Source organism: Lolium rigidum, chromosome 3, assembly GCF_022539505.1.
Source record: "Lolium rigidum isolate FL_2022 chromosome 3, APGP_CSIRO_Lrig_0.1, whole genome shotgun sequence".
In the NCBI taxonomy this organism is placed as follows: domain Eukaryota; kingdom Viridiplantae; phylum Streptophyta; class Magnoliopsida; order Poales; family Poaceae; genus Lolium; species Lolium rigidum.
This window is the reverse complement of record NC_061510.1, coordinates 278,909,170-278,928,077: the sequence shown is the minus strand read 5'-3', so window position 1 is coordinate 278,928,077 and position 18,908 is coordinate 278,909,170. Positions and strand designations below refer to the sequence as shown.

The 18,908-nt window shown below is 43.9% G+C and overlaps 1 protein-coding gene across 1 annotated transcript; it reads left to right on the top strand.

The window, feature by feature from the left end:
* The first annotated feature begins 13,257 nt into the window (after positions 1-13,257).
* On the top strand, positions 13,258-17,619 carry LOC124699568 (2-(3-amino-3-carboxypropyl)histidine synthase subunit 2-like). Its single transcript, XM_047231849.1, has 10 exons — positions 13,258-13,396; positions 13,517-13,704; positions 13,878-13,986; positions 14,617-15,010; positions 15,395-15,464; positions 15,565-15,632; positions 16,405-16,520; positions 16,592-16,698; positions 16,846-16,985; positions 17,172-17,619. The coding sequence occupies exons 1-10, from the start codon at positions 13,313-13,315 to the stop codon at positions 17,411-17,413; spliced, it is 1,518 nt and encodes a 505-aa protein (XP_047087805.1). The 5' UTR covers positions 13,258-13,312; the 3' UTR covers positions 17,414-17,619.
* Positions 17,620-18,908: the final 1,289 nt, after the last annotated feature.

The following is an 18,908-nucleotide window of genomic DNA, read 5'->3' as shown; positions in this document are numbered from 1 at the left end:
ACTTTGTTCTATGCATCTCCACCAAATAACTCTATGTAGTTGTGTCCAACTGTTGTAGGTGATATCTAATATCGCTCTTCGCCATTCCACTCTACATAATTATATATTGTGAAGCACTTCAAAAGGTTTACTTTTTATTTCTTGGGGTGTTATTCTTTCCTAAATTTAGTGTACATTTTTTTATCTCCTTAAATGTTGGTTAATATCAGGAAATATGGATCCTCTGAATACAGTTGTGGTTGGTTCTTCGGAATTCACAGACATATTGTTTATACTTTGTCCTACATGTTATAGGATGTAGGTTGGTGTTTCATGAAACTCATAATCAGACATGGTGATTAAAACTAATGGTGCATTAGTATCTTATTAAACTATGGTCAGTCAACCATTTTTTTGGGAATAGTGTTATATCATAATACCAATGATCAGTTCAGGAGAGATGAACATAATAGTGTTACTGCCAATCTAGTCAGCCGCACTAGTTGGGCTTCACTTGTTCTTGCATAACTCTGCTGTCGGCTATGATGTGTATGTAGTTCCATAATTGTGCTCGGTTTGTAATCTTCATTCTTGATGTGTTAGGTTCTTCTTGTTCAGGGAAGTGTGAGATAGCAGAAGTGCTGCTCTGTAATTTCGTGATAAACTGCTATCCCTCTTTGTTATATCAATCTGATAAGAAGAGTTGTAGGTAGGTTTCGTTCATTGCACCGATAGGCAGGTGATCTAGTGGTTACAAACAAATGAAGAGTGGCTGCACTGTCTCTGTTTGTGATGCAGTTTCCGCATTGTGCTTGGGCCTAATGTTGCAGCAGGGGGGAGGGTCCTGGTGTCGAGGATGGCGCGTGGCGTCCTGGTCGAGGGCGGTGGAAACGGCTGCTTATTTGGACCGTCGTGATCTGGTATGTGCTGCGCCGGTGGTGGCCTGTTTGATGACGTGTAGATGAATTCTTATACTGGGTTATTCCTTGTGAGTGTTTTGGAAAATTTGAAGGAGAAGGAGCTCAAGTTGTGGTTGCTGTGCACGAATGTCTTGACTTGCATCAGTATTAGGCTATACTCCGTATATAGTTGGAGTTGTGAGTCCGAGATGGACTGTATATATGTTGAGGTGTGTTATACAGTACTATACTACAGTAGTCAGTTATATATACTTGGTGTTTGATATGAACAAATGTCAGTTTAGGTGATTGCAGAATTTGGAATAGAATTGCTATTGAATTAGGTAGTAGGAGTATACTACAGTACTATTTTTGTAGTTGAAAAATATTAGGCAGCCGCAGTTGAAAAATCATTCATTCCCAAAACTTGTTTGGCGAGTGGCCGTAATCCTTTGGCTGAACTCCTTTTTCCGAGCATGTGCGCGTGGTTGTGAATCTAATCGTTTTTGACCAATGCATGGATGAAAATGATTGGGTTAGTTGGCGATTCAGTGGCAAAAGAAAAGGAAAAAAAAAACACGGGTTTATTAGGGTATGAGGCACATTAAGTTGGTTAGAAAAAAAAAGAGATATATGCCATAAAAATTGTACCATTGGATTCAGATTCAAAAGAATGTTTCCATTGTTATAGTATTTGCGTTGTATATTTTATATTTTGTAAACCAAAATAGTTTGGGAGAGTCGAAGGTGCAGTTGAAAAAGGAGCGAAGGAGTATTTGTCTGAAGCAGAAGAAAGTGGTACTCATGCACGATAGCACGGTGGATAAATAGTAACGAGTTTATTGTGTGCACGCGGTTTAACACTGTTGTACTACGCGTGTGTTTCAAGAAAGGAAAAGAAAAAGGAAAAGGAAAGAAAAGCGGAGGCAAGGATAGCTGGACGAGGTGGAGGTCAATTCTGATCTTGGGTTTGGGAAAAAAGAAAAGGAAAGAAAGAGGAGGCGAGATCGAGGCGGTGGCGTAGAAATCGATCGATCCATCCATCCATCATCATCAAGTCAGGCCGCAGAAATCAAATGATGTCGCGAGCCTCCTGGGATGGGAAATCAGCGCACTTTTAATGACCGCGACGCCCTCCGGCGTGCGTGAGAGAAAGGGATCCAGGCTGGCACTAGTCAAGTCTCGATTGACCTCCGGTTGGTCGGTTGGAGCACAAGGAGTCTTCGTGCGCGCGGAAGCATCGGGACCCACGGCTTCTTCGCGCGCGTACTCGTGTGTCTCGTGTCATTCCCTTTCCCCAGCAGCCTACATTACTTTTTGCGCGCATACATACACACTATGCAAATAAATTTGTTTCCATGTGTACATACGCCGTGCATATGGAAATGTTTGATTCACCACCGCGATCGATTCACTGACTAGTGGTCACGATTCAGTGGAACATTCCAGGTCGGATTGGTTCTTCTCCTCGGTGTAGTAAAGGCAAAAGGATCAGATAAAATGATCGGGCGTTCGATTCAGACAAATGCATACCAATACATCAGCCATTTATGTACAAACATGATTTTTCTATGTACTGTTGTTGAAAACCAAAGCCGTTTGCCTTTTCACTTTTGCTATAATCTTGTTTAAATTAAAACTTTCTCATATGCCTCTGGTAATGAACTTAAGTTCTTCATCTAGCGTTGTTACATGTATTTGTTCCATCGGAGATCGCCAGCCTCTACCAGCCTAGTGACCAGATTGAGCAGGTCATTCAAACTGCATGTCCAGACTTTGTGTTTATCCAACTAGATTGAACGTTTGTCACACCTTAAATATTAGCTTACTTCTTGTATATCAACCAACTACGAGTTCTTGGTGTTGGCCTTAACCTCTTATCTCTCTCTCTTTTTCATGTTTTGCACTTGAAGATTACTGATGTAATGATTAACATTTTTTTGTTAACAACTGCAGCTTTTGTATTAGCCACCTCTGCATCTGACCAGCCTGAAGCTCCTACAATAGCTAATGACTGTGCTACCCTAAGTGTTGTGCAGGGGATGATTCAGCACTGCCAAGTATGTACCTCGTATAATGAAACTAATTTGTTCCCTGTGATTCTATATAATAAGGCTATTGTTATTGCTCCAATTGAAAACATAGTATAGAAAACACACCTACATGATGCACAAACACACCATAACTGCATTGCAAAAACCACTAGAAAAGCAGCAAGATTTCTAGAAAATGGAGCAAGTTTCAGAATTAGACAGAGCCATGTTTAATCAACCAGTAAGCGCAAAACTAAACTAAACTGCTCCACCAAAACTAATGAAACATTCGATCCTAGTAGCATGCGTATAGTGGGTACTCCAAATGGGTAAATACGATATTTTCAAAGGCATTCAGATAAGGTATAGTGGCCTGCAATAATTTTGTTTGAAGTCAGTCCAAAGACTGAAATACTGTTGTTAACTGTTCTCAATCTGGGCATCTGGGCAGTGCAAGCTTGCATAGAAGTATGCTGCAACAGGTTTGCATCTGTGCGAATGCTGAATGCGGCAAATCTAATTCAGCCCAAATGCATGTCCCATTGTTATACTAATAGAGTATTCAGAAGAGTAGAAAATAGATGAATGTCCCTATCACACGACAGAAGAACACATAAATCTACAATAAATTTTAGTTTTACCACAAAAAGTGACAGGACAATGACTTTGCATTCAACCAGTAGCCAGGATAGTGATACAATTCTCCATGCATTTTTTCAATAAAGGGCATTTTATTACTTAAAATGTTAAGCATTACACCCGGCATCTGTATAGCTAGGATGCACACAACCGACGAAAGGAGATAATAACATAACGTAAAACAAGGTGGTGTGGACGCCTCAATGGCGAAGATGGCCCTATGCGACGACTATGTTGCCACCCATGTTGTATAACAAACTCCTTTGCCGTCTCCTCCAACCACCTCCATAAATAGGTATCTGTTGTCCGCATGCTGAAGAGACGACCATGAACGGATCAAGGAAGCACACCGGTAAATAACCTGCATAAGAGGAGAGTTTTTATTGTTAAAAACCTTGTCATTTCTACATAGCTAAAGCGACCTTATTACTGCTATTACTCCCATCCTAGTAAGTATTTTAAACCTATGTTCCACTCCATTAAACCAATTGCCAAAAATATTTGCGACACTAAGTGGCGGTATAAAGTTGAACCTATTTGGATGATTTGACCATATAATTCACGCAAACTGACATTGTGTTATCACCAGAATTTGACCGAGTCAGAGGTGGGCCGCGATCAAGATGGGTTTGAAGATATATACATGGAAGAAATACGTGAATCGGCCTTTTATACCAAGTTGGGCTAAATTGCCCGTGTATCTGTAACATATTAGATCGCATCTTAGTTTAGAAGTTAGAGTTTTACCCGTGCACGGTTTGGTGCATGCCCACATTAGAAAGTCCCCTGGACTATAAATATGTACCTAGGGTTTATGGAATAAACAACAACACAACGTTCACCCCAAAACAAACCAATCTCGGCGCATCGCCAACTCCTTCGTCTCGAGGGTTTCAATCAGGTAGCGACATGCTGCCTAGATCGCATCTTGCGATCTAGGCAGCACAAGCTCCACGTTGTTCATGCGTTGCCCGTACTGAAGCGTCTTTGATGGCGGGCAACGTAGTTATCATAGATGTGTTAGGGTTAGCATTGTTCCTCGTATAAACATGCTTACGTAGTGCAACCCTTGCATATCTAGCCGTCCTCATGCCTATCTCAGGCATGGGGGCGGCACCCTGCTTGTTCATCGTTTAGTAGATCCGATCCGTTACGATTGCTCCTTGCTCGCAAGGATTAGTTTAATATCTGCAATAGTTAGGCCCTACAAAGGGGGGGAGGATCCAGTGGCACGTAGGGTGGCGTTCGCAGGTCCTAAACAGGATGTTCCGTGGATCAACTACATTGTTGGTTCTTTGGCCTTGTTTAGGATCGGCTTATGAGCACCGTGCGTGGCCGCGAGGCCCAACCTCGGAGTAGGATGATCCGATTATGCGGTGAAAACCCTAAATCGTCGTAGATCTCATTAGCTTTATCTTGATCAAGCAGGATCACCAAGTATTCGTGCACCCCGCACGGATCATGGGTGGATCGGCTCTTTGAGCCGATTCACAGGATAACCCGAGAGCCGATCGAGGCTCGTATTTAATGTTTACGTGTATGCCATGCGAGAACTAAGCGAGGCATTCCCCATCACCTTCCCGACCAGGTATAGGTCAGGTGGCACGCCCTTGCACTTCGCATCGCCGCGTGTGACCAGAAGAGCATTGCGGGCCATCGCTCGGAGGGGTCTCAGCCAGCCGCAGCTCTAGGCTCTTCCCGGCTCTACTAGTGCTGACTGTCGCTGCCCGGCGGTGGGTTTTGGCGGTCAACACATTCTGGCACGCCCGGTGGGACAATCTTCTACATCCACCGCATAGCCATCTACATCTGAGATGGCGGAAAGCGCGCACTCCGGTCAAGTACGAGGATCTGCCTGATGAGCTCAAGAAGAAACATGACGACATCAAGGCAGTCCTCGAAGCCGACCTCATCGGCTCTTTCTCGAAGACCCGTTCTCATGGCATCAGGTGGAACGGCTTTACAGCCAAGGGCGCCCTCGACCAAGTAGATCTGTCCACCCCTTCAGAAAAACGGACCAGAGCTCTGCGCCGGGAAGTTAACTACATGGTAGCTCATTCTGTTTACCGCCATGGCAAAGATGAAGCAGAAAGCAGCCACTCCCGTGGCAAGGACAAAGAGGAGGCCGGTTCAAGCGATTGGCTTCGATATAATGATAAAAGGTACAACAATGAAGACGGTATAGAGTCTTATAATGCTTTCAATATGTCTTTTATGTGAGTTTTGCTGTACCGGTTCATACTTGTGTTTGCTTTAAACAACCTTGCTAGCCTAAACCTTGTATCGAGAGGGAATACTTCTCATGCATCCAAAATCCTTGAGCCAAACACCATGCCACTTGTGTCCACCGTATACACCTACTACATGGTATTTCTCTGCCATTCCAAGCAAATACTTCATGTGCTACCTTTAAACAATTCAAAAGCTATTATCTCTTATTTGTGTCAATGTTTTATAGCTCATGAGGAAGTATGTGGTGTTTTATCTTTCGATCTTGTCATTTACTTTCGACAGACTTTCACAATGGACTAGTGGCTTCATCCGCTTATCCAATAACTTTGCAAAAAGAGCTGGCAACGGGGTTCCCAGCCCCTATTAATTAACTTGCATTAATAATTCTCTTCACATGTTTTGCTTTGATTCATCAATAAGCAACTTCATTTTGAAAATAGACACTCCTTCACGGTATGTGATTGTTGGAAGGCACCCGAGGATTCGGTTAGCCATGGCTTGAGAAAGCAAAGGTTGGGAGGAGTGTCATCTAAAAAAAAAACTAAACTAAAGTACATGTGTAGACAAAAGAGAAGAGGGATGATCTACCTTGCCGGTAGATAGAACGTCCTTCATGGGAGCCGCTCTTGAAAGTCCGGTTGATGAGGTAGTTAGAGTACCCACTATCGATCGTTGACAACAACAAACACCTCTCAAAACTTTACTTTTATACTCTCTATATGATTTCAAAACTTAAAAAGCTCTAGCACATGATTTAATCCTCGCTTCCCTCTGCGAAGGGCCTTTCTTCTACTTTTATTGTTGAGTCGGTTTACCCATTTACTTTTATCTAAAAAAAGGCAAACACTTGTGTTAACTCGTGCATTGATTCCTACATACTTGCATATTGCACTCGTTATATTACTTTATGTTGACAATATCCGGAAGATATACACAAGACCGCATTCGAGTACCAGGTTCGCAGTGGCGCCCCAAGCAAAGGAAAGCCGATGATGAGACATCGGCCGGCTCAAACAGGGTGCTCGTCCTTCCAACGAGTTGGTGCTCCGGGATTACATGAAGCAGCTTATCAAGTTACATGGAGAGGCTCTATTGGATGAACTCTTCAATGGAAGTGTTTGGACGCAGATCCTCTCTTCAAGGACCTCCAACTCCTTTTGGCAAGTTTGAAGGATCACAACCCCGATCGACAACAAGAACAGCATGAACATGCGGATCAGGTCAAGGGTAAGTTGCATCGGTCCGCCAAGATGATGGTTCGGGGGGACAGCTCACCCCGAAGGCTTTTTGCTCGGGAAGCCGATTTTGTTCGAATCGGCCGGCGCTGCATTGCGATGTGGAGACCGATGGTGGACCATTTGGCTGGCTCGCCGCTGTTCTCGCCTTGACCGAGGCTCGGGGGCAACGGAGTTGGTAGATACTCTGTTCTTAAGAAGCCGATTGAGACGTCATCGGCTGGCCCTCCATCATAATCTTCTTCAAAGGGACAGAGCAGGGCTATAAAGGTCACTGAGAAACCAGATAAAAGGGGATATGAGGGAGATTCAGTGCTACAACGATCTCGAGGAAGTGGTGCCCAACAGAAAAATTTCGCAGGCCACGCGAGAAGTGGAAGCGGAAGGGGCAAGGCATCATGATGAAGGATTCCGCGGCAGGTTTCTCGCTTCTGCCACAACATGACCCGACGAAAGAAAGCGTAATGATTTTGGAAATGTCATTTCCAAAACCAGGGGGGCATGTGTTATCACCGGAATTTGACCGAGTCGAGGTGGGCCGCGATCAAGATGGGTTTGAAGATATATACATGGAAGAAATACGTGAATCGGCCTTTTATACCAAGTTGGGCTAAATTGCCCGTGTATCACGTAACATATTAGATCGCATCTTAGTTTAGAAGTTAGAGTTTTACCCGTGCACGGTTTGGTGCATGCCCACATTAGAAAGTCCCCTGGACTATAAATATGTACCTAGGGTTTATGGAATAAACAACAACACAACGTTCACCCCAAAACAAACCAATCTCGGCGCATCGCCAACTCCTTCGTCTCGAGGGTTTCAATCGGGTAAGCGACATGCTGCCTAGATCGCATCTTGCGATCTAGGCAAGCACAAGCTCCACGTTGTTCATGCGTTGCCCGTATCGAAGCGTCTTTGATGGCGGGCAACGTAGTTATCATAGATGTGTTAGGGTTAGCATTGTTCCTCGTATAAACATGCTTACGTAGTGCAACCCTTGCATATCTAGCCGTCCTCATGCCTATCTCGGGCATGGGGGCGGCACCCGCTTGTTCATCGTTTAGTAGATCCGATCCGTTACGATTGCTCCTTGCTCGCAAGGATTAGTTTAATATCCGCAATAGTTAGGCCCTACAAAGGGGGAGGATCCGGTGGCACGTAGGGTGGCGTTCGCGGGTCCTAAACAGGATGTTCCGTGGATCAACTACATTGTTGGTTCTTTGGCCTTGTTTAGGATCGGCTTATGAGCACCGTGCGTGGCCGCGAGGCCCAACCTGGAGTAGGATGATCCGATTATGCGGTGAAAACCCTAAATCGTCGTAGATCTCATTAGCTTTATCTTGATCAAGCGGGATCACCAAGTATTCGTGCACCCCGCACGGATCATGGGTGGATCGGCTCTTTGAGCCGATTCACAGGATAACCTGAGAGCCGATCGAGGCTCGTATTTAATGTTTACGTGTATGCCATGCAGGAACTAAGCGAGGCATTCCCCATCACCTTCCTGACCAGGTATAGGTCGGGTGGCACGCCCTTGCACTTCGCATCGCCGCGTGTGACCAGAAGAGCATTGCGGGCCGTCGCTCGGAGGGGTCTCAGCCAGCCGCAGCTCTAGGCTCTTCCCGGCTCTACTAGTGCTGACTGTCGCTGCCCGGCGGTGGGTTTTGGCGGTCAACACATTGAAAGAAAATGTGTTTTATAGTCTCATCTTGATGATAGAGAACATATTTCGTAGGTCCATGCCAATTGCGTTTAGCAAGGTTATCCTTCGTGAGAATGATCCCTCTACGAAAATACCACGCAAAAACCTTTGTTTTAAACGGAATCTTCATTGTCCAGATTTTCTTATTATTAATTACCGATTCAATAGGTAGAATCAACGCATTGTACATAAAAGCCATCAAGATTATACCATTCTTGATTAGATTCCAATGAAACTCATCAGACCCATGCGTTAATTGGTCAAGAGCCAAACTCTCTAGATTCTCCATGCATGTCAGTTTGGCCTTTGTATAGGGGTAGAATAGGAAATAAAAATATTGGACCGGAAGAACACTTCGGATTTTATTACTAGATATAGATTACGTTAGACTAGAAAATTTAGGCTGGACATTAAATTGCTTCAGTCAAGGCCTAGAAATCCTTATTCTCCCAAAAATCAGGATATTTCTCATTTTAGGGCGTGTTTGGTTGTCTGGGCTGATTTCTTGCATGACTGCGCCAGCGAGATGGGAGCCCTTGCGCGTCGCGAACGGGCCATAGTGCAGTTTTTTGCTGTTGTTTGATAGGTTGTGCAGAATTTTTTGGCCCAACAGAAACGAATGGCTTAGTCTGGTTGGTTTCATACGAGCCCAGTAATAGCCTCACCACTTATCCACATGATGACCTTACCTCTCGCCTCCTCACCTATCACAAAGCCTCATGTCGCCGTTCACAAGTTTCGGCACGTCGGCGACCACGAAGACAGACACCACCATGGCACCGCCGATCACGCTGGTCAAAACCGTCACCACGTCGCCGACCACGAAGATGAAGAGCACCATGAAACCATCGGTCACGCCGGTCAGAAGCATGGGCACGTCGCCGACCACGAAGATAAAGACCACCATAGCACCGCCGTTCACGCCAGCCAGAAGCATCACCACCTCGCCGACCACAAGGACGAAGACAACCATGACGCAGTCGGTGACGCCGGCCACAAGCATCACCATGTCGTCGACCACGAAGACGAGACCACCATGACACCGCCGGTCACGCCGGTCACAAGCATCACCACGTCGCCGACCACGAAGACAAACACCACCATGACACCACCGTTCACGCCCGTCACAAGCATAACCATGTTGCCGATGACGAAGCTGAATATCACCATGACACCGTCGGTCACGCCGGTCACAAGCATCACCACGTCGTGGACCACGAAGATGAACATCACCATGCCGCCACCACCATGGATTATCACCTCTCATTTCTCACATATCATCACCACGTCGCCGTCTATGAATATGACAAGCGAGAAGGAGCAAAAGTAATGCAAACTATACTCACACATACCTAAACATTAGAGTCTACTAGCGAGTCATTTATTTATCCGTCTATGTCCACCAAAAGAAAAACCTTTCAACATGAAAATCATGCGGAATGGTGAGATGAACCCACCCCTCGAAGGAAATTTCAAACGGTTGAGCGTGTGTGACGAATTTGGTAAAATTCGCTCAAAACTTCATACACGAAATTGACGATTTACGACTGACGAAACTCGAAACCGATTGTGGGAATTAATTCCTATCATCAACACACATCTTTTTCATGTACAGCTTATTTTGATTTGGACTATGTTTGTGTTGATTTGAGGAGAGGGTGCGTAGAGTAGTGTAAAGGAGAGTGAGCTTAAACCAGAGTATGCAGGCCTTGCATCAGTGGAGGCAAGGAGGCTCGAGAACGGGTATGTGCTCGGAGAAAATGCCATTCCGAGCGTTCCTCCGGGGTCTAGCCAACGCTGCTGTAAGAACCGATTCATACAAGAACGCGGCTTGACCTAGGTAACCAAACAGATCAAAAATTACTGACCCGATGCGAGCGAAGAGGCTCAAAGGCAACCAAACACGCCCTTAGTATCCGTGCTTTGCCCCGCTCAGCTGGGAACGTGCTGGTAGATTTATGGGAGAGAGAGAGAGAATTAATTCCATGTGCATTCTGTCCATCATCCATGAACTCAGACCATCTCTAGCCCCATTCGTCACTCACAACTCTCAACTGGAGGTCTCCCTTTGCTCACAACCCACAAATCATCTGATTAAGGGAAAATTGTCCAACACAATTTCCTCCATCCTCCTCAGCGTGTGCGCACGACATCTTAAACCCATGTTTTTTTTTTCCTTAAAGCCGCACCCGATTACCTGGCCGTCATAGCCTCGTATGTAAGCCAGCACGACATCTTCCGACGGTACAGTTGCAGCCATGGTACTAGAAGGAAGAGATGCAAGGACCGCGCCATTTCACGTTTCTCAAGTGCTTGAATATCAGATCGGTCTTAGATGGCTTGGAGTTGTCGTTCCGCCACTATTACTGATACCTCTTATTCCCAGCTTTTCAGGTTGCCAGTCTTTTCTCTCATCGTCTATACTTGGTATGCGTATGGGGCTGTAACCTATGGGATTGTCACCTATTTGATCTACTATAAATATTATAAAAACTAGTTTCACAAATACATGAAGATTAAATGAAAAATATATATATCTCTTCTCAGGTGAAGATGGAGTGGTTTATATAATGGGCAATGGTTGCAAAGCATAACTCACGAAAATGAAGTAGGTACATATGCATTTTTTAGTACCTAATAAAAAAATTCCATTCAATTTTTCACAGAATACCACATTTGGTTTCTTAGATAAAAACAATTACAAGAATTCTTTGAAATTTCAAGATTGCACAACTTTCTTCTATCTGACCATTCTCAGGCATTTTGCATCAGCGGAAATTGTTTTTTCAATAGAGAGAACAAATTAATATCACAAATATACCAATTACATCCGGCTTCTACAACAACAGAGTGCCCAATTGGAAATACAGATGCACACAACCAAAAACAAATTATAGAAAAGAAAAATCCCGCTACAATGACCTATTACTTGTAACAGCGGACAAAACATTACTAAGACATCACCAGAAATCCATCATCTCCAAAAGCGAAACCTGCAAAGAGGGAACAATGCACAAACGCCATCATCGTCCTGATTAATGATAATAGGTTTTCACCCCAGAGAAAGCCTGCACTACAAAAAATACTTTCAACAAGGCCATTGCCAGACACAATCAATTAAGACCAGACATTGAGTTTTCACCCTGCAAATTTAGTCACTAAATTCCTCCTATGGTGTTGCCCCCACTTGCCAATGCCATTGCTCGAAGTTAGCTCCAAGTCAGAAATCACCAAGCCAGAATCTCGTCATCACCAGGACACAAACCTTCATTGCTAGTCCTTAGTTCTCGGCTTCAATGTCATTCTCCGCGTCTGACTTCACCATGGAACTAAGACATGTTCCACGACGACAATAAACGGCGGAGCTTCGCAGTGCTCCCTCTGAAACCAAATGGTTAGAAAAAACACGGTTGTGCGCGACCTAAACCCATCCGCTTCGGTTAACTCCAAGCGTGTCGTCCATTTGGAATTCGCCAGCGGAAACTCGATAGTCTGTCCAAGATCAATAAAGTCAAGCGCCAAGCAGTTGATCATCACGACATGAGAAGGATCCAACGACTACCCGCCGCCATGCAACCCCCTCCCGCCCGACCATGCTGCCGTCCGTCGGTTGACCCCCCCTCTAGCAGAAGAGGAGGTAACCTAACAGGAACCACATGCACACGCCATCCCAAGGACAACAACGTGCACCGCGCCACCTCCCCACGTGCTTTCGAGCGACCGACGATCGCGCCGATTGCGGATCAAGGCAGGAGCCTCGATCTGCGACCGCAACCTGCACTCCCACGCACGGGCGCCTAAGGGGAATCCACCGCCACCGCACGACCAGCCAATCTGGCGTGAGCAAACATAATCCTACCCGCGCGGGCGAAGGGAAGGCTGCCGCCCTCGCATGCCAGGGGCGCCACCCCAGCCGCCCCACGCAGCAGAACATTGGCACCATCCACAGTTACCACCAGCGAAGTGCCGTCAGGACGCAAACCCCCGGCACCCTTCGGCGTCGGGCCTGCCGCCACGACGGCCCTTGCCAGCGGCAGCGGCGGTAAGAGAGGCCACCGACGATTTGGCTGGAGGTGGCGGCTAGGGTTTGCTCCAGTATCGCTGCAAATTCATTTCTTCCAACTTTTATTTGTGAAATGTCCAAGAAGAAAAAGAACAAGAAACACATAAAGTAAAATCTACAACTAAAAGATAAATAGGTGATACACCACATAAATGCTATGGTACATTCTCATAAGAAATTTAGAATATTGGAATCCGTAGGTTATTTGTATCAAAATTAATGCTTTTTTGCACCAAAATTATTGCTTTTTTTGCACTACATTTTATAGGAATATTATGTTTTTGGTAGAACCACTTGAAATTGAAATTATTTCTTCATGGGGAATGGAGGGCTTGATGACTCTGTCTGAACCCTAAATTGTCCATCCAACGGCTCAAACAGCCACTCAGCTGCAGCAGCGGCCGGCGGCGGCCCAAAGGGCAAAACCCTCTTCCTCCTTCCCCCTTCCCCCTTCCCCTGCGAGCTCTCCTCCAGCCCTTCTGCTCTGCGCTTCCGAATTCAACCAATTCTCAACTCGAACCCCCCGGCCATGGACAACATCAGCTCCAGGTACGAGATCCCGCGGACGGCCGAGTTCCTGCGGGGCCGCGCCTACACCAGGGTCGCCCTCCAGGTAATTTCCCCCTTCTTCTTTTATCTGCCAAGATTTCTTTTTTTCGATTTCAGCTGTATCGCGGCGTTTGATTCCCGAATCATTAACCTGTCCCTGGTCTCGTCTTCATGGCGCTTTTAGTTCCCGGACGAGTTGCTCAAGGACGCGGCGCCAGTGTCGCGGGCGCTGCGCAGGGAGCTCGGCGGCGGCGGGACCAAGCTGTTCGTCATGGCCGACACCGCCTACAACTCGTGCTGCGTCGACGAGGTGGGGGCGTCCGCCATCGACGCCCAGTGCGTCGTCCACTACGGCCACTCCTGCATGAGCCCGTGAGCCCTTCTTGTCCCTCCTCATCGCCAGTTCTTGCGCTCTGTTCCTTACAAAAGCGGCGTCAGTTGCTGCGCTCCTGTTCCTTGCTACAGGAGCGTCGGTTGTCACGCTCTGTTGCTTATACAAATCTAAATGCAGAACTGTGTGCTGACACCAACAAACCTAAATGCAGAACATCGAATTTGCCTGCTTTCTTCGTATTCGGGAAGGCGCCGTTAGATGTCGACGCGTGCTGCCGCTCATTGCTGGATTGCTCGAGAGAAAGCAATAAACCCATTCTTGTATGCCTCGAACCGTTTCTTATGATGAAATTTGTCCTTCAGTTTATGGAATAAGCATCCATCCTGTTTCTTGTTTTTGTTGTTTGCCTTTTTTACTGAAATAAATTGCAAGTATATATTCTGGAGTACCATTTATAACAATATTAGATAAGATTGAGTTAAAAAAGATGAAATTACCATTCATGACATTCTCTTCGTAATTTGTAGATATTTATGGTTGAGTACAATATATACTTTACTGGTAAGCTTATTATTAATATTAATTAAACCGTATCTTTCTTGAGGAGGTACACAAATAGTTTGACTCTAAATTGCATGATTTGCAAATAAACTGAGCCTCTAAGTAGTTAGAACAAAGTCAGATTGATTGAACTATGGTCACTCAGTTCTGATGCAGTTAATAATGGCAACATCTACATGAAATTCCCCTGTTTCCAGTAATTATCGTGTAAGGCATGAATATGGCTTAATTTATCTGCCTAGTATTTCATTATGTTGCTGCATGTTTCCACTATTTACTATTTGCTTGTTTGACCATAAAACAGCTGGTAAAATGTCTTGAGCTATCAATCGTAATATTAATTAATTCTACTTGCAATAGTAATTTTGCTGCTCTGACTTATGACATAGGTGTTATGTGGATTGGAGTATGCACATGCGTTGGTTGATATTAAAGGAGCAACGGTGAAATTATGCAAATCAGATTCTCGCAATTATGAAATTCAGTATGCAGATGTTCTGTGTTCGGAAATGAGTCCCTCATCAAGTCCTACTGGAGAAGAGCAATGTCCTCAGTCCAATGAAAGCACACTCAACGATGATTTGCCTGTACAGAATGATGATTTGGCAAACTTTGTGAATACTTGTTGTAATGTGGAAGGGTCCATGCGCAAGTATAATCTTGGAGGCCTTACATGGAGTATATCGATAGATGCGAAAATAGATGACTATTTGTTATACTGTATTGGAGAAGATAACTCTGCTTTTGCTAACGTTGCACTTACTTTCAATAAATGTGATATAGGTTTGTTTCTGTCTTCCACCTGCTCAATTTTCTTGTCGGCTCTAGAATATATAATATCAATGTACAATCAAGTTTGCTTTTCTCTTGACATATGTGTAAACGAATTACAAGATAATATGAGTATAACACTATCGACGGTTTGCTTGTTTGCCTCTTACAGCATGTATACTTAACCCTCAATTGTTCATGATGGTTTCTGCTAAATTATCTGTATTGTTGCCATATATTTGCCAGTAGGTCCCTTCATTTTATTATGGGCCTGGCACCCTTGTATGCAGTGGTTCCATTATAATTTGGTAACAGCGGTTTGAGCATCCTTTTGTTAAATATTTGCTGTCTTTATTATGACATGTATTTGAATATTAATGAAATCTTTGTATGCAGTTAGGTATGACACGGTGGCAAATCAATTGTCAAGGGATGTCTCTCATCTTATGAAAATTCTTAGGCGCAGGTAGATTTCCATCCACCAGATGGATTCGTTTGTTTCTGTGTGAAATGCATGTATGCTATTATCTGTATATAGTATTAATTACAATGCAAGCTGTTTGTAGATATTACCTGGTCGAGAAGGCAAAGGATGCAAACATTATTGGCATTTTGGTGGGAACTCTAGGTGTTGGTATGTACATTGCTACCTTTGATATTAAAAATACCGATGTTTGGCAGGTTAGTTTGAAAAGCAGGTGGGAACTCTAGGTGTTGGTATGTGTACATTGCTTGATATTAAAGATAACAATGTTTGTTAGGTCTGCATGAAATTCTAAGCTAGTCTAGTGTTGGTTCTGCTATGTGATATCAAGGCACTGTTCGAATTTGACTTCTGCAAGCATGCCATGTGTCAAGGTTCAGGAAAGCGGAAAAAAGCGTCGCTTATGCGCGCTGAAGCGCAATACGGAAGCCTTCCGCATCGATTGCATAAACGCTTAAGCGGGAAAAAGCGGAAAAAGAGGGAAAAAAAAACGCTGCTTATGCACGCTGAAGCACTAAGCGGAAGGCCACCGCACCAATTACGCTTAACGCTTTCTTGAACCTTGCCATGTGTTGAGCATTGCATCTATCTGTATTTCAGTGTAAACATGCCATGTGTTGCCGATCATCAAATTTCTTGTGCATGTTAGGTCTAATTTGGTTTTATATGGCCTGGTCTGATTGGTTCAAGCCATGGCTGATTCTACTGGTTTGAAGCAATTCAAAATGAAAAATGTGTATGTGTTCAATTTTTGTGGTGGGCTAACCAGATTATGCTTTTTATGAGTTGAACTTCATATTTTTTGTTTTTGTTTTTTCATAATAATTCAATCACTGCACTACGCAGCATTATTCCCTTAATTTACATATTTAGGTTTTCACTTTGCTAGTTATTTGGCACATTGAAGTGTTTTATGATGCAGCTGGTTATCTTGACATAATTGAACAAATGAAAAATCTGATCAAAGCTGCTGGAAAGAAATCTTATACACTGGTCATGGGACGGCCTAATTCTGCAAAACTTGCCAATTTTCCAGAGGTACTACTAAATTCTAAATTGCTCTCCTCCTTCCCATATGAAGATTTACTGACCGATTTTTTCAATGGCAGTGTGAAGTTTTTGTATATGTTTCATGTGCCCAAACTGCTCTATTGGATAGCAAAGAATTTTTAGCCCCAGTTATCACACCATTTGAAGCTGTATTAGCTTTTAGCAGGTACATGCATTATCGACAACAGTAGTATCCTTTGCAACACTACACACATCTACGAATTACTAATTTATTTGTAATAGTTATGTTTGGCATTAAACTTGAAGAATGTGTTCTTTATGTTTTTTTATTAAATCCGTGACGTGTTTTCAGGGGAAGAGAATGGACTGGAGAATATCTTTTGGATTTCAAGGATTTGATTACTTCAGAGAAACCTGAAGTTGCAAGCAGAAGTGAAGAAGCACGATTTTCTTTTATCAAAGGTGGCTATGTTGAAGATGATCTTCCTCAAGGTAGTATCTATACATCTGTCACTGTGTGCACTAGTTTTATTGGCATACTGAAGTTCTTGCAACATTAATATATTATTTATTGAGCTCTATCTTTCACGTGGAAGCGCTAATAGTCCCTGTCTCATGGTTCATGCATGTTCTCTCTTTTCTTCTAAATCATACCTGTATTTCGACTATTTGTCACAGAAAATGAAGAGCATCCGGAAACATCACTTGCACTGGCTGAGCTAACGGAAAAGGCTCTTAGTGTACGGAACCAAAATAACGATGCAGTTCTCTACCAAGGAGGTGCCAAGTCTGCGATCGACTACCTCAAGGCACGATCCTACCGTGGTCTCACTGGAGAATACGAGGTAGCACCAGACACGGTCTTGGTAGGCAGGACAGGGAGGGCTGCTGGTTACTCTGATGAGAAAACAAAGCAATGACGGATTGCTGCATGCGGTGCTGTGGGCATTTTCCTTTGCCATGTTCATTCATTTTAGTGGGAAAAGCGAGACTTGGATGGCGTGTTACTGTCTTAGGGCCTTATTGGGCTGTTATTTCTTTGTTGTATACTAGAAACTACTGTATTCATAGGGTCAGTTTTGTTGTGAGCCATGAGCCTTGTGACAATCCATGTACAATTATGGCACCTGATGAGAACTTGTGATACACCCAGTCTGCCAACTGAAGTACTCCCTCTGTCTCAACAACAACAACAACAACAACAACAACAAAACATTTATTCTCAAACAAGTTGGGGTAGGCTAGAGGTGAAACCCATAAGTACTCCCTCTGTCTCAAATTTAGAAAAATCTAAGACAAGTTTTATGAGACGAAGGGAGTAGATCATTTGCCTTATAGTTTATTGTTCCATACCCTGCCTAAGCAAATCGTACTGAGTAATTGTTTTTAGTGGGAAGTTGCAAGGGAAAGCCCTGGCAGTAGATTGTTATTGAAAAAACAAAAGTTATTGACAAGATGTACTGGGAATGTACATCAAGGAGGATGGGATATGCAAAGCTTCAAGCCAAGCCCTAAGAAAGACAGAAAACTCCTCCACTCTGAAGTAGATATAATATAAGTACCTTTTTTGTACTGTAATTTCCAGGTTTGTAAGAAGAAAACTTGGTTTTGCTCTGACGAGTGACTCTTCCAGGCGCATCAAAATTGCAGACGGTGCAGATGCAGTCATTTATGACATGTAGACTACGCTTCCCAGTGGATTCTATACAGAGTGCTGATTCTATATCTAGGAGAAGCCAAGCAAAAGGCTAACATTAATTCAAAGTAGAACCGCAGCTTTGCAGGATTTTTCTATATCTGCATTCTTTTTTCCCCTTCATCTCCCTATCGGTATTATGTATCTGAATTATAGGACGCGGGCGCTTTGAATCTGGTGTCAGGTTTTCCTGGAAGGTCGACCGCGCATAGCTACTTCGTAATCTGTTTTTGAATTAAGATTTTTTAATATACGGACATCACATTTTAGAGTATGTCCTGCAAGACAAGGTACTAATTGCATCCCTCTGTATCTCACTACTGAAAACCAAATTTCTTGACCATGTTGGGTCTAATTTCAACGCCTCCGCAAGGAAATGTCTATACAGTTGTCGTCGGACGCCCTAATCCTGCAAAACTTGCCAATTTTCTTGAGGTGCAACTAAATTCTGAACTGTTTTCCTCAGCATATGAGGAGTAACTGAAAAAAAATAAACGGCAGTGTGAAGTTTTTTAAAATTTGTTTCTTGTTTCAAAAACATACAATTGTTCGCCTCCGATCTGTTTTTTGGTTACTCCGATGAAAAAAAAGACCGCAATGAAGAACTGCTGCGTGCCTGCGGGCATATCCGCATCTGAATTGTTTGCCTCTGCCCACCGATTCACTTTCATGGATGTCTTTTACTGTCCTAGGGCCTTCTTTGGCATTTCTTTTAGGTT